Source organism: Musca domestica, unplaced genomic scaffold (assembly GCF_030504385.1).
Source record: "Musca domestica strain aabys unplaced genomic scaffold, Musca_domestica.polishedcontigs.V.1.1 12, whole genome shotgun sequence".
NCBI classification, from domain to species: Eukaryota; Metazoa; Arthropoda; class Insecta; order Diptera; family Muscidae; genus Musca; species Musca domestica.
The window spans coordinates 15,544,430-15,557,771 of NW_026712155.1; the positions used below are offsets into that span (position 1 = coordinate 15,544,430).

Genomic DNA, 13,342 nt, shown 5'->3' on the forward strand with positions numbered 1-13,342 from the left:
AAAAAGTTTTAGTAAATTCTTAAGATGGATTACTTCTCAGTTTAAATGCAAAAATAAACGAAAAAAAATATTATTTCCAAATATTACAGTTTATTAGCCTCCGCTTTTGTTCAATTCTTTAAAAATTTAGCATGATAGGCAATGTGTTCACCCACAAATGTCGCAATGTAATAATAGCTATGATCATATCCTTCACGTTGTTTGTATATGGCTTGTAAGTGATCATTTCCAGCACATGCTGTCAACAAGTTATCGGGCAACAATTGCTTTTGTTTAAGGAAATTATCATCACTACCCTGGTCAATGAAAAGTTCTAATGGAGTGCCGGCATAGTTCTGGGCCAAGTGAGTGGCATCATACTGCTTCCATTGTTCCTTGTCATCACCCAAATATCCCTTCAAAGCTTTTTGTCCCCAAGGACATTCAATGGGATTACAAATGGGGGCAAAGGCCGATACCGATTGATATTGACCGGGATTTTTAAGGGCACATATCAATGCTCCATGACCACCCATACTGTGGCCAAAGATACCCTTCTTATTAGGCAAAACAGCAAAATTCTTGTTTACCAATTCCACCAGTTCCTCGGTAACATAGGAATACATAAGGTAATTCTTGGACCATGGTTCCTGAGTGGCATTGACATAAAAGCCGGCACCCGATCCAAAGTCATAGGCATCATCTTCACCGGGTATGTTGACATTGCGTGGAGATGTATCGGGATTCACTATCAAAATACCTTCCTTGGCCGCATGTTGTTGCATACCGGATTTGTGAATGAAATTCTCATGGGTACACGTCAAGCCGGACAGATAATATAGAACGGGACATTCTTTTTTCTCTTCCAACATACAGGGCGGCACGAAGACGGAAAATTTCATTTCACAACCCAATACAGTTGAGTTGTGGCTGTAAATGCGTTGTTCGCCTTCGAAACATTTGCTGCTAGATACTAATTCTAGGGCCATGTTTTCTAGAAAATATCGCTATATAGCACTATTTTAAAATATTGCAAAATCAGAAAGTCAGCGAATTGTATTCTGAACCCTCGAATCTTCCGATAAGGCAGACACACTACTGACGTATGTTTAGAGTTGCCAATCTATTGAATTATTTATTAGCTCTTTTCCTATACGTGAATGTTCAGATTTTTGCTCGTAATTAAGTCCGGTTGCGTTGTGGAAAGCCTTGAGGGCAAGACAGAAGTAACAAATAAAGGTGCTGATACTTAGAAAGCATTTTTGTTTGTTTAAGTCATTGGCTGGTTTCTTCGAAGAACAAAAGAGTTTTAGGTGGCCTTAGTTCAATTTTGGTCCATTTCCTAATTCTGTGATGAGCCAATCAAATAAAAGCAATTCTTGCTTTAAATAGATTTTTTTTCATTTTTTTCTTTTTTATTCAGAAACTTTAGTTTCATTTTGATGGGAAAGAAAGTAGAAGAAGATATGACGACCACATGAATACGAAAAAGAGTTGGCAACTCTATACTTTGACAACAGAAGAGAGGCAACGTTTGTAAACAAAAACGTTTATGAAAATAAATTCCTCTGAAAAACAAAATAAAAATTGAATAATGTCTGAAGAAACAGCATCGACTTCCACCAGTTTTGGTTTCAAAAAACGAAATATCAAGAAGCCAGCATTCCGGAGAAAACAGGAATCAAGTAATGAGTCAGGTAACACAAATTATGAAGATATTCTTGCTCTCTTCTTTTTAATAAACGATTCCCTCCAACGAAATAGATGCCGGTAGCGCTGAAGAGGAGCAACAGCAAACCTCAGCCGTTGTGCGTTTGGAACAGAGACGTAAACGTGCCAATCCAAATTTTCAAAGTACAAAACATATCAAAAGCAAAAAGGAACGAAATAACAAAGACTCCACTTCCAGCAGCAGTGAGGAAAGCGATGACGAAAAACGTGTATCGGTATCGTATAAATCCAAACGTACAGCCATGCCAAGTGGTCCACAGGATCAGGGTGCAACCTCAGTGCTGGAAATCGATACAGAACTCGATCGTGATGCCCAGGCGATACATGAGAAAGCCATAAAAGTCAACGAGGAATTAGAGGGCAAAGCGGATGATAAAATCTATCGTGGTCTTAACAACTATGCCCAGTACTATAAGAAGAAAGATACAGCGGCCGGCAATGCTAGTTCGGGTATGGTACGTAAGGGTCCCATCAGAGCACCGGCTCACTTACGTGCCACTGTACGTTGGGATTATCAGCCAGATATTTGTAAGGATTACAAAGAAACCGGATATTGCGGGTTTGGTGATAGTTGTAAATTTTTACATGATCGCAGTGATTACAAGGCTGGTTGGCAGTTAGAATTGGATCATGCCGCCCAGCAGAAGGGCGAATGTGAGTCGGACGAGGATGATTCGAAGTATGAAATACATTCCGATGAGGAATCGTTGCCGTTTAAATGTTTCATATGTCGTCAGAGTTTTGTTAATCCTGTGGTAACAAAGTGAGTATGGGAAATTTATAGGATTGTTGTATTTGTAATATTTTTTATAATTTCTTTGCAGATGTAAACATTATTTTTGTGAAAAATGTGCATTGGAACATTACAAAAAGTCTCAGCGTTGTTTTATTTGTTCCCAACAAACAAATGGTATTTTCAACCCAGCAAAGGAATTAATAGCCCGCCTTAAAAATGAGGTAGATGAGGCAGATCGTCATGGTCATAGTGATTCAGATGAGGCTAGTGATTAAGATAATGTTGGCGTTTTTTTTTAATAAATTTTTATATCGCTTATATGATGTTTGAATTATTTTAATAACGTTGGAAGCCTTTAAACCTAATGTATTGTACATTTCAAATGGGATTTCCGGAACAAGGCTGCATTTAGGTCTAGTTTAAATAAAATTACAGAAAGAAAATGATTGCGAAAGAAGACACAATGTTCTTGTGTGTAATTTAAGGGTTCGTTTCTTTATGTGGAATCAAAAGTGAATGCGAATAAAAAACAATATTGCAATTTGACAAACTTTTAAAATGGTGTAAAGAAACAAGTCCTTAATTTGTTATTCAATAAAACCAAATAGTTGAAACAACTATTTTTCTTTTGGCACACACAAACTGGTCTTTAATATTTTTAAGGGATCATTAAGAACACTATCAAGTGTTTAGTCTTCTTTAATCTTGGATGCGTTGGGAATAACTTTGATCAATTGTTTTAATATGTTGACAACTAGGAGGATTTTCAAATAATGTTTACTATGCATCCGTGTATTAAATTTTTTTTCAGGTCCGCAAAAGACGACTTTAATGAATACTTTCTGATGAGGAAATATACTTTAAAATGAATATTTTCTACTGCACCAAAATTCATTTTAAAAATATTTTAAGACGTGGATTTCAATAATATTTTAAAGGAAACACTTGAAAACACTCGAAACATAATATTTTTAATAGTAACAGTTAATATTTATCTGTTTCAAGTTCCATGCATTCTTGCTGACACTATCGCATTCATATACTTTTCTATACCGGAAAAAGGAAATGCGTTACCCATGGAACCCCACGGAACAAACTTACACACACATGTTTATTTACGTTACGGATATTTAACATACCTGACAGCACAGTATGCGGAAATAACAAGACACCAATTTCATTTAGACCTATTGTTCGCATTGCCTTTGTTTTGATGTCCTGTTCACGGCAAAATCCGGCATTCGATTCCTTTATCAACATTTGTTGGGTTCATTTAATGAAGAAACATGGTTATAGGAAACTAGAAATAGACGGACATGCATGAGGAAAACGATAAGTGCATTTGCAACGGAAAGTCTAAAAAATAAACATAGAACGGCTCTTGCTTGTCAGAATATTTCCGCATGGGGAACAAACTTAAAAATGTGACACAGTTTAAATTTATTCCAAAGTAACGCTTAATGAATTCATGGTCCATTTTTGAAAACAATCTATATATTAAAGGGTAGTGAAATGGCCAGACGAAATGGCTTGAAATTTTGAACTTCTTGAAATTTTGCACGAGGGTCTGTCTTTGTATGAAAAGGATAGGGTTTTGGAAATACGTACTAAAAGATTAGGAAATGTACGAAATGTATCAAAAATTGAATGTACCTGTATTGGACAAAGTGAATGAGATAGAATTCTGAAATTTTGGAAAAAAGTCACTGATGGAATGCAGGATAGGCGTACCAAAAGGAAATTCGAACTTTAAGGTGAAATTTGGTATTAGAATCAATCAAAGAAAGTAAGGTTTCGAATATATGAAGGTGGTTTCTCTGTAGTAGAGAGTAATATGAAGTTAAGTCAATGGGGCGAATACTCCAGACTTATATTTAACACTTTCTAAAAATCGAAAATAAAGATTTCTTTTTTCAATTTCTTAGCCAACTTTTAAAAATGTCTACTGCATATATATTAGTGTTACAATATTTACACCTGACACCACATCACTCTTGCAGAGAATGCCACAAAAAATACCACTGACTTTTAATATCCGTAAATTATGAGTAACTGTCAAAACCTAAACACATTTTTTTTCCCCAAAAAGGATATCCCTTTCTTAGTTTTTTTTTTTATGTTCTTAATATAGTTTCCTTTTGCTCCACGTTTAGTTCTTACTTCCTAAGCATGTATGTTCTTTATTTATTATTTAACACTTTCTTTAACAATTTCCGCTAAATAGTCTCTTCCGAGCAAACAATGACAGCAAAAAGCGGCGAACTTACATTGATAAAAATGCAATGACATAGCCATACACAAATAACAAACTCAACCTTTTGTCCGCCTGCCATTGTTTATGTTTAGGTCTAGAGGAACAGCAGCAACGAAAATAACAACAATAAAAGATAAGGTAAACATTTTGGAAGGCAGCAGGAACGACTTTTCAATGACCTTAAAATGGGTAATATGTAATGGATTTGAAAATGTCTTGGCAAAAAATGCCAAAACTTTTGTTTTAAAATATTTAAAAATTTCTTGAAAATAATTTTCAAAATCTTCGAGATATTTTATAATTATAGATGTGAAAAAGCACATGCAAAACAACGCTTTAAATTCATTGTAAATTTAATTGAAAACCTTTAAAAATTCAAAACTCCGTGAAAAGATATTTTAAAAGAACTTTAAAAAATATTTGAAAAGTTCTTTAAAATATATTTGAAAAGTCTTTTCAAGTCTTTTCAAAGGACTTGAAAAAATGTTTAAAAAATCCGCGTTTGATGATATTCTTGAAAAAATGTTTAAAAAAATCCACGTTTGATGATATTCTTGAAAAAATTTTTAAAAAAATCCACGTTTGATGATATTCTTGAAAAAATGTTTAAAAATCCACGTTTGATGATATTCTTGAAAAAATGTTTAAAAAATCCACGTTTGATGATATTCTTGAAAAAATGTTTAAAAAATCCACGTTTGATGATATTCTTGAAAAAATGTTTAAAAAATCCACGTTTGATGATATTCTTGAAAAAATGTTTAAAAAATCCACGTTTGATGATATTCTTGAAAAAATGTTTAAAAAATCCACGTTTGATGATATTCTTGAAAAAATGTTTAAAAATCCGCGTTTGATGATATCCTTGAAAAAATGTTTAAAAAATCCACGTTTGATGATATCCTTGAAAAAATTTTAAAAAATCCACGTTTGATGATATTCTTGAAAAAAGGTTTAAAAAATCCACGTTTGATGATATTCTTGAAAAAATGTTTAAAAAATCCACGTCTGATGATATTCTTGAAAAAATGTTTAAAAAATCCACGTTTGATGATATTCTTGAAAAAATGTTTAAAAAATCCACGTTTGATGATATTCTTGAAAAAATGTTTAAAAAATCCACGTTTGATGATATTCTTGAAAAAATGTTTAAAAAATCCACGTTTGATGATATTCTTGAAAAAATGTTTAAAAAATCCACGTTTGATGATATTCTTGAAAAAATGTTTAAAAAATCCACGTTTGATGATATTCGTGAAAAAATGTTTAAAAAATCCACGTTTGATGATATTCTTGAAAAAATGTTTAAAAAATCCACGTTTGATGATATTCTTGAAAAAATGTTTAAAAAATCCACGTTTGATGATATTCTTGAAAAAATGTTTAAAAAATCCACGTTTGATGATATTCTTGAAAAAATGTTTAAAAAATCCACGTTTGATGATATTCTTGAAAAAATGTTAAAAAAAATCCACGTTTGATGATATTCTTGAAAAAATGTTAAAAAAAATCCACGTTTGATGATATTCTTGAAAAAATGTTTAAAAACTCCACGTTTGATGATATTCTTGAAAAAATGTTTAAAAAATCCACGTTTGATTTGATATTCTTGAAAAAATGTTTGATGATATCCTTGAAAAAATGTTTAAAAAATCCACGTTTGATGATATCCTTGAAAATAATGTTTACAAAATCCACGTTTGTAGAGCTGTTCATGTTCTTGAAAAAAAAAAAAATTAAAAATCCCTGTTCTTTTAAATCCCCGTTTTCAGAGCCTTATCCATAATACTTATGTTCATAGCGTGTCCTTATTGTAGGGTACAAAAACCTAGTAAAAAGGTATAATATTCCGCTTCCTCCAAACGGTAGTTATATTCCTACCCAATACCATCTGTAAGTGTTGTTTTGGCCGGGGGCCAAATTTGGAAAAAAAGAATTGAACCGCTGCAGTACATCTCAAACTAAGGTACTCTGGTGGGAGGAGGACGGGGAAACGTCCGCAAAATGCCGCTCTAACTGTATAACTTAAATGACTATCAAAGTGGTTCGTTCTGTCTTTTGCTGTTGTTATTATCAGTTGTTGCAGTTGTTCATCTAAGTTGTTGTTGTCGTTGTTATTGCCTCATTGCAGTAATGTTGTTTGCCACATTGTTTGTGTCTGGCTTTTAAGAGTTTGTTGTTTTTTGTGGCTGTCCTGTTCGCTGGGTTTCAAAGCTGTTGACAATGTTGTAACATATTTGTTGTTTATCGTAGTTGTTGTTGTTGCTGCCTCTGCTATTGTCCGTTATAACAGTATTTACATGCATAAGCATGTTCTTTGTTGACCCGATTTGTTAACATTGTTAGTGAAAAGAAGTAAAGTGACAGTTTTTTGTGTTTATTTTGTTGTTTTTTTTTGTTGTTATTGTCCTTTTTTGCCGTTGTTTTTGTTGTTGTTGATTATCTGTGCCACACTATGTAGGTACAAATGTCCCGACCTAGGTATTTGTGTTTTGAACACAATTTTCAACACATTAGTTTAAAAAAACGGGGTGGACAAGTGATGAATCGAAGAGGATAAGCTAGTAATATGAGAGTAGAAGTGTGGGAAGTATTAAGGAAGTAATTGTCGGTGTTTTTTCCAGTTTTGCTAATTTTAAATATTTTCAGTTACACAGGGTAAATATTTGAACTCATTTTTCAAAGAAATCTGAACACTTTGAAAAAAAAACTGTTTAAAAAATCCACGTATCGGTCAAAAAAAGAAATGTTTAAAAAATCCTCATATCCTTGAAAGAATCTTTAAAAAATCCTCTCATCCTTGAACAAAATATTTAAAAAATCCACGTATCCTTAAAAAATGTTTAAAAAATCCACGTATCGGTCAAAAAAAGAAATGTTTAAAAAATCCTCATATCCTTGAAAGAATCTTTAAAAAATCCTCTCATCCTTGAACAAAATATTTAAAAAATCCACGTATCCTTAAAAAATGTTTAAAAAATCCACGTATCCTTGAAAAAATGTTTAAAAAATCCTCGTATCCTTGAAAAAAATGTTTAAAAAATCCACGTATCCTTGAAAAAATGTTTAAAAAATCCTCGTATCCTTGAAAAAAATGTTTAAAAAATCCACGTATCCTTGAAAAAATGTTTAAAAAATCCTCGTATCCTTGAAAAAAATGTTTAAAAAATCCACATATCCTTGAAAAAATGTTTAAAAAATCCTCGTATCCTTGAAAAAAATGTTTAAAAAATCCACGTATCCTTGAAAAAATGTTTAAAAAATCCTCGTATCCTTGAAAAAAATGTTTAAAAAATCCACGTATCCTTGAAAAAATGTTTAAAAAATCCACGTATCCTTGAAAAAATGTTTAAAAATCCACGTATCCTTGAAAAAAATGTTTGAAAAATCCACGTATCTTTGAAAAAATGTTTAAAAAATCCACGTATCCTTGAAAAAATGTTAAAAAAGTTCACGTAACCTTGAACAATTGTTTAAAAAATACATGTATCCTTAAAAAAATGTCTAAAAAATCCATGTATCCTTGAAAAAATCTTTAAAAAATCCACGAATTCTTGAAAAAATGTTTGAAAAATCCACGTATCTTTCAAAAAATGTTTAAAAATTCCACGTATCCTTGAAAAAATGTTTAAAAAATCCACGTATCTTTTAAAAAATGTTTAAAAAATCCACGTATCCTTAAAAAAATTTTAAAAATTCACGTATCTTTCAAAAAATGTTTAAAAAATCCACGTATCCTTGAAAAAAAGGAATGTTTAAAAAATCCCCGTATCCTTGAAAGAATCTTTAAAAAATCCTCCTATCTTTGAACAAAATATTTAAAAAATCCACGTATCCTTAAAAAAATGTTTAAAAAATCCACGTATCCATGAAAAAATCTTTAAAAAATCCTCGTATCCTTCAAAAAACTCTAAAAAATCATCGTATCCTTGAAGGAATCTTTAAAAAATCCTCTTATCCTTCAACAAAATATTTAAAAAATCCACGTATCCTTAAAAAATGTTTAAAAAGTCCACGTATCCTTGAAAAATTCTTTAAAAAATCCTCGTATCCTTGAAAAAACTCTGAAAAATCCTCGTATCCTTGAAAGAATCTTTAAAGAATCCTCTTATCCTTGAACAAAAAACATCCACGTATCCTTAAAAAATGTTTAAAAACTCCACGGTTGATGATATCCTGAAAATATATTTAAAAATGCCACGTTTGATGATATCCCTGAAAAAATATTTAAAAAATCCACGTTTGTTGATTTTTTGATTTTTTTAAAATTATTTTAATTATTAAAAGGCAAAATAAAATTTGCCTATGACATCTACAAGAACTCTGAACTGTGTATAAATGATATGTAACTCCTGTACTTGCATTCTAATTAGTTTAGCTTCGTTCCAAAAATAAATCATTTCCATCCCCCTTGCTTTTGTGCGTACAAGCTTTCATAACCGATTTCAACCACCTTTCCATAAAATAGCTAATTCTTCCCTGGACATTTATCTTCCATTGATCCATTTAGTCATCTATATATTAGTTTACACATAGTTTTATGATTCATAAAATATGAACTATTCTCGGTAAAGGTAATATGGGATAATTCATTTTCCAAACGTTTACGCAACCTGAGAACGTGATCAATTACATTAAGTGTACGCAAAGGTGGTGGTGCTAGTGCTGGTCATCACATGAAGATGATGGACGATTGGCCATTTCATGGAAGTGTTGGTATGTATTAGTTAATAAACTTGCATAGGAAATATACATAAAGCAAGGATATGATATACTCTGCGAACGTGTTTCAAGAATGTGACCAGCTATTCTTACAGGAATATTTTAAACATTTTTTTCAAGGATATCATCGAATGTCGATTTTTTAATCATTTAAACAAGGATTTTTAAAATATTTTATTCATGGATCAACAAGAATATTACCATTTCTTATTTTTTTTTCAAGGATACACCAAACGTGGATTTTCCAATAGTTTTTCAAGAATATCATTAAATGTGGATTTTATAAACACTTTTTTATTGTATCATCAGGTTTATAAAAGTAGATTCTTAAACATTTTTTCAGAGGTATCATCAGGTTAAACCTGATTTAAAAAAAATTCAAGGAATGATTAGCTCTACGGTTGTGGATTTTAAATATTTTTCCAAGGATATCATCTGCTTTACTAACGTGGATTTTTTAAAATTTTTTTCAAGGATATCATCAAACGTGGATTTTTTTAAAATTTTTTTCAAGGATATCATCAAACGTGGATTTTTTTAAAAATATTTTCAAGGATCGAACGTTAATTTTTTTAACATTTTAGAAAGGATATCATCGAACGTGGATTTTCTAAACATTTTAGAAAGGATATCCTCAAACGTGGAATGTTTAAATATTTTTTCCAAGGATATCATCAAACGTGGAATGTTTAAACATTTTTTCAAGGATACCATCAAACGAGGATTTTTTAAACATTTTTCTAAGGATATCATCAGCTTTACAAACGTGGATTTTTTAAACATTTTTCCAAGGATATTATCAGCTCTACAAACGTGGCTTTTTTAAACATGTTTTCCAAGGAGATCATCAGCTTTACAAACGTGGATTTTTTAAACATTTTTCCAAGGATATCATCAGCTTTACAAACGTGGATTTTTTAAACATTTTTTCCAGGATATGAGAAGCTCTACAAACGAGGATTTTTTAAACATTTTTTCCAGGATATGAGAAGCTCTACAAACGTGGATTTTTTAAACATTTTTTCCAGGATATGAGAAGCTCTACAAACGTGGATTTTTTAAACATTTTTTCCAGGATATGAGAAGCTCTACAAACGTGGATTTTTTAAACATTTTTTCCAGGATATGAGAAGCTCTACAAACGTGGATTTTTTAAACATTTTTTGCAGGATATGAGAAGCTCTACAAACGTGGATTTTTTAAACATTTTTTCCAGGATATGAGAAGCTCTACAAACATGGATTTTTTAAACATTTTTTCCAGGATATGAGAAGCTCTACAAACGTGGATTTTTTAAACATTTTTTCCAGGATATGAGAAGCTCTACAAACGTGGATTTTTTAAACATTTTTTCCAGGATATGAGAAGCTCTACAAACGTGGATTTTTTAAACATTTTTTCCAGGATATGAGAAACTCTACAAACGTGGATTTTTTTAAGGATATGAAAAGCTCTATTTTTAACCATTTTTTCAAGGATATGAAAGGCTCTTTATTTAAACATTTTTAAGGGTATGATAAGCACTACAAACGAGGATTTTTTAAAAATTTTTTTAAGGATATGATAAGCTCTACAAATGAGGATTTTCTTTGAACATTTTTTCAAGGATATAATCATTTTTAAAAAATATTTTCAAGGATATAATCAGTTATATAAACGTGGATTTTTGATAATTTTTTGAAGAATATGACCAGGGGAGGGATATTATCAGCTTTATAAGCTTTGATTTCTTATCTTTATTTTTATACAAACGATGAGCTAACTTCGATTTTAAAAATTGTTTTTCAAGCATATTATAAACTGAGCCGTTTAATAAATTAAGTAAGATTTTGAAGAGGATTTAGTTTTTTTTTGAAGAATATTATGCCTAAAATTGAAGATATCTGCATTGCTGTGTATATAAAGAAGTTCATGCTCACTTTATTGAGCTACTTTTGAAAGTTCGGTACAGCCATATATCCTCGATAAAATTTGCTTGTCCTGAAAACGCCAAAGTAATTTATCAATGTTAATATTTTTCTATCTGATTTTTTTTTTAAATAAAACAAATAAATATCCTCATAAATAAATACCTTGAACATATTCATTTATTTATATCAAGTTTTCACTACATTTCTGCACGCGATACGATTTTTTCCCAATCTCTTTTGACCGGCAACTTCAAAATAAATAGAACACCTCATTTTCAAATTAAGCAACAATTAATCATTCAACGAAAACTGTTTTCCATGGAACTTCAATATTTGCCCGTCAATTTATTAGCAATCTGTCGTTTACAGACGTTCTCCCAGAGCTGGAGCAGCAGTAGCAGTATTGCTTACCTTATTATTAGTTACTTATTGCTCGGTGGCGGTGGTGGTGGGTCGTTTAGATATTGGTTCTAACGCGAGTTTGATTTTTTTCTTTCATTCATTCTCTATTGCCTTGAGCATTTTTAATATCGCGCTATCATCAACAATGCCATAGCCATTATTATCATCATCATCGCCATCAGACAACACATCTCAGAATCGACAACAGCAGCTCCGAACAATGTGTAGTCAGAAACACTTGTGTCCCGACATCCATCTAACGTCCATTCATAAAAATGGCAAATGATTACCTGTTTCTTTTTTTTCTTTCGTTCTTTCTTTGCAGCTAAGTTACCTAAAATGTGCTGTAAATTTGAAAAGAATTTTATGGAAAAGGAGAAAATAAAAGCAAAAAAAGCAGCGAAGGAGATAAATATGTATGTTAATATTTACAAAAGTGAAATTTAAACGAAATGAAATCTAGGTCAATATGTTCGCATTCAGTTCTTTGAGTAATAATTGTTTACACGAATTGATGTGAAATTAACCGAAATAAAAGGCGTTCCATTTCACTTTTGTTTATTTGATGATGTATTGCGACAGGGAGCAATTGTACTTTCGACTAAATTTGTATGAAAGAAAATCGTAGATTGTTTGAGCAGACGATTTCAAAATTCAATTGTTGTTAAAGGTAGCAGATCTCTTTTGAAGTAAAAGAGGCTTACGTAAATAATATAAAATAGGAATTCTTTGAACAGAAAATATTATAGAAGTCTTTACCTAATAGGCACGTTACAGTTTTTCTATGATTAGGAGACCCTTAAAAAAGATTATTTTTATAGAAGAAATTCAAATTGATATTCTACCTATAGAAGACCTATTAAAGGCCTGGATGTACAGGGTGAAATGAAAAAACTGCAACCAACTTCAGACTGCTGTCATTTCTAAGCAACTCATTCGACAGCTGTTAAAATTATTCCAGTGACAGCTCATTATATTGTTTACAAACGTACAAAAGCATTTTGGTGAGAATTTTCCAGAAAAAAAAAAGTTATTCGTGACGTAATTCAAGCGTGATTTTTTTATATTTGGCTGGAAAACCACAAGTGGCTTTCGTCAGGGCACTCCAGCATTTAAATGTGAATAAATCTTTTGCGTCTCGTACCATCGCTCGTTACCGTGATACTGGTAGCGTAGCCCAGTCAGAAATGGTTCGAAAAGCAATGAATCGACTTGATCGAGACCCGTGTCGCAGTGGCCGAAAAATTGCTCGTTAGCTGAACATATCGCAATATTCCATTTGGCAAATATTGAAAAATGAGCTCGGAGTAACACCATTGAAATTCCAATAAGTTCAAGAACTTACAGCGCAATAGGAAGAAAATAGACTAAAAAGAGCTAAAGAGTTGCTTCGCTTAGTGAACTGCCGAATTTGGTTTTCCCCGATGAGAAAACATTCGTTGTCTAGCAGCTTGTAAACAAACAAACAAAATGATCGTGTTTGCTTGCCAAAGAGGTCAGCTGAAAATGTGCACCTTCGGTTGGTCGTCATAACATCCGATGGTCGTTTTCCGCTCAGAATAAATGCCGAATATTATCGCGAAAATATTCTGGAGTGTGTATTAAAGC

At 31.7% G+C, this 13,342-nt stretch overlaps 2 protein-coding genes across 2 annotated transcripts; one reads left to right on the forward strand and one right to left on the reverse strand.

Moving 5' to 3' along the window:
- Positions 1 to 68: 68 nt before the first annotated feature.
- LOC101901250 (S-formylglutathione hydrolase) lies at positions 69 to 1,098 on the reverse strand. Its single transcript, XM_005181902.4, has one exon. It carries the CDS (start codon positions 966 to 968, stop codon positions 111 to 113), a length of 858 nt encoding a protein of 285 aa, XP_005181959.1. The 5' UTR covers positions 969 to 1,098; the 3' UTR covers positions 69 to 110.
- Positions 1,099 to 1,463: 365 nt separating this feature from the next.
- Positions 1,464 to 2,742, forward strand: LOC101901416 (E3 ubiquitin-protein ligase RNF113A). Its single transcript, XM_005181903.4, has 3 exons — positions 1,464 to 1,676; positions 1,744 to 2,473; positions 2,535 to 2,742. The coding sequence occupies exons 1-3, from the start codon at positions 1,574 to 1,576 to the stop codon at positions 2,719 to 2,721; spliced, it is 1,020 nt and encodes a 339-aa protein (XP_005181960.1). The 5' UTR covers positions 1,464 to 1,573; the 3' UTR covers positions 2,722 to 2,742.
- The last annotated feature ends 10,600 nt before the right edge of the window (positions 2,743 to 13,342 follow it).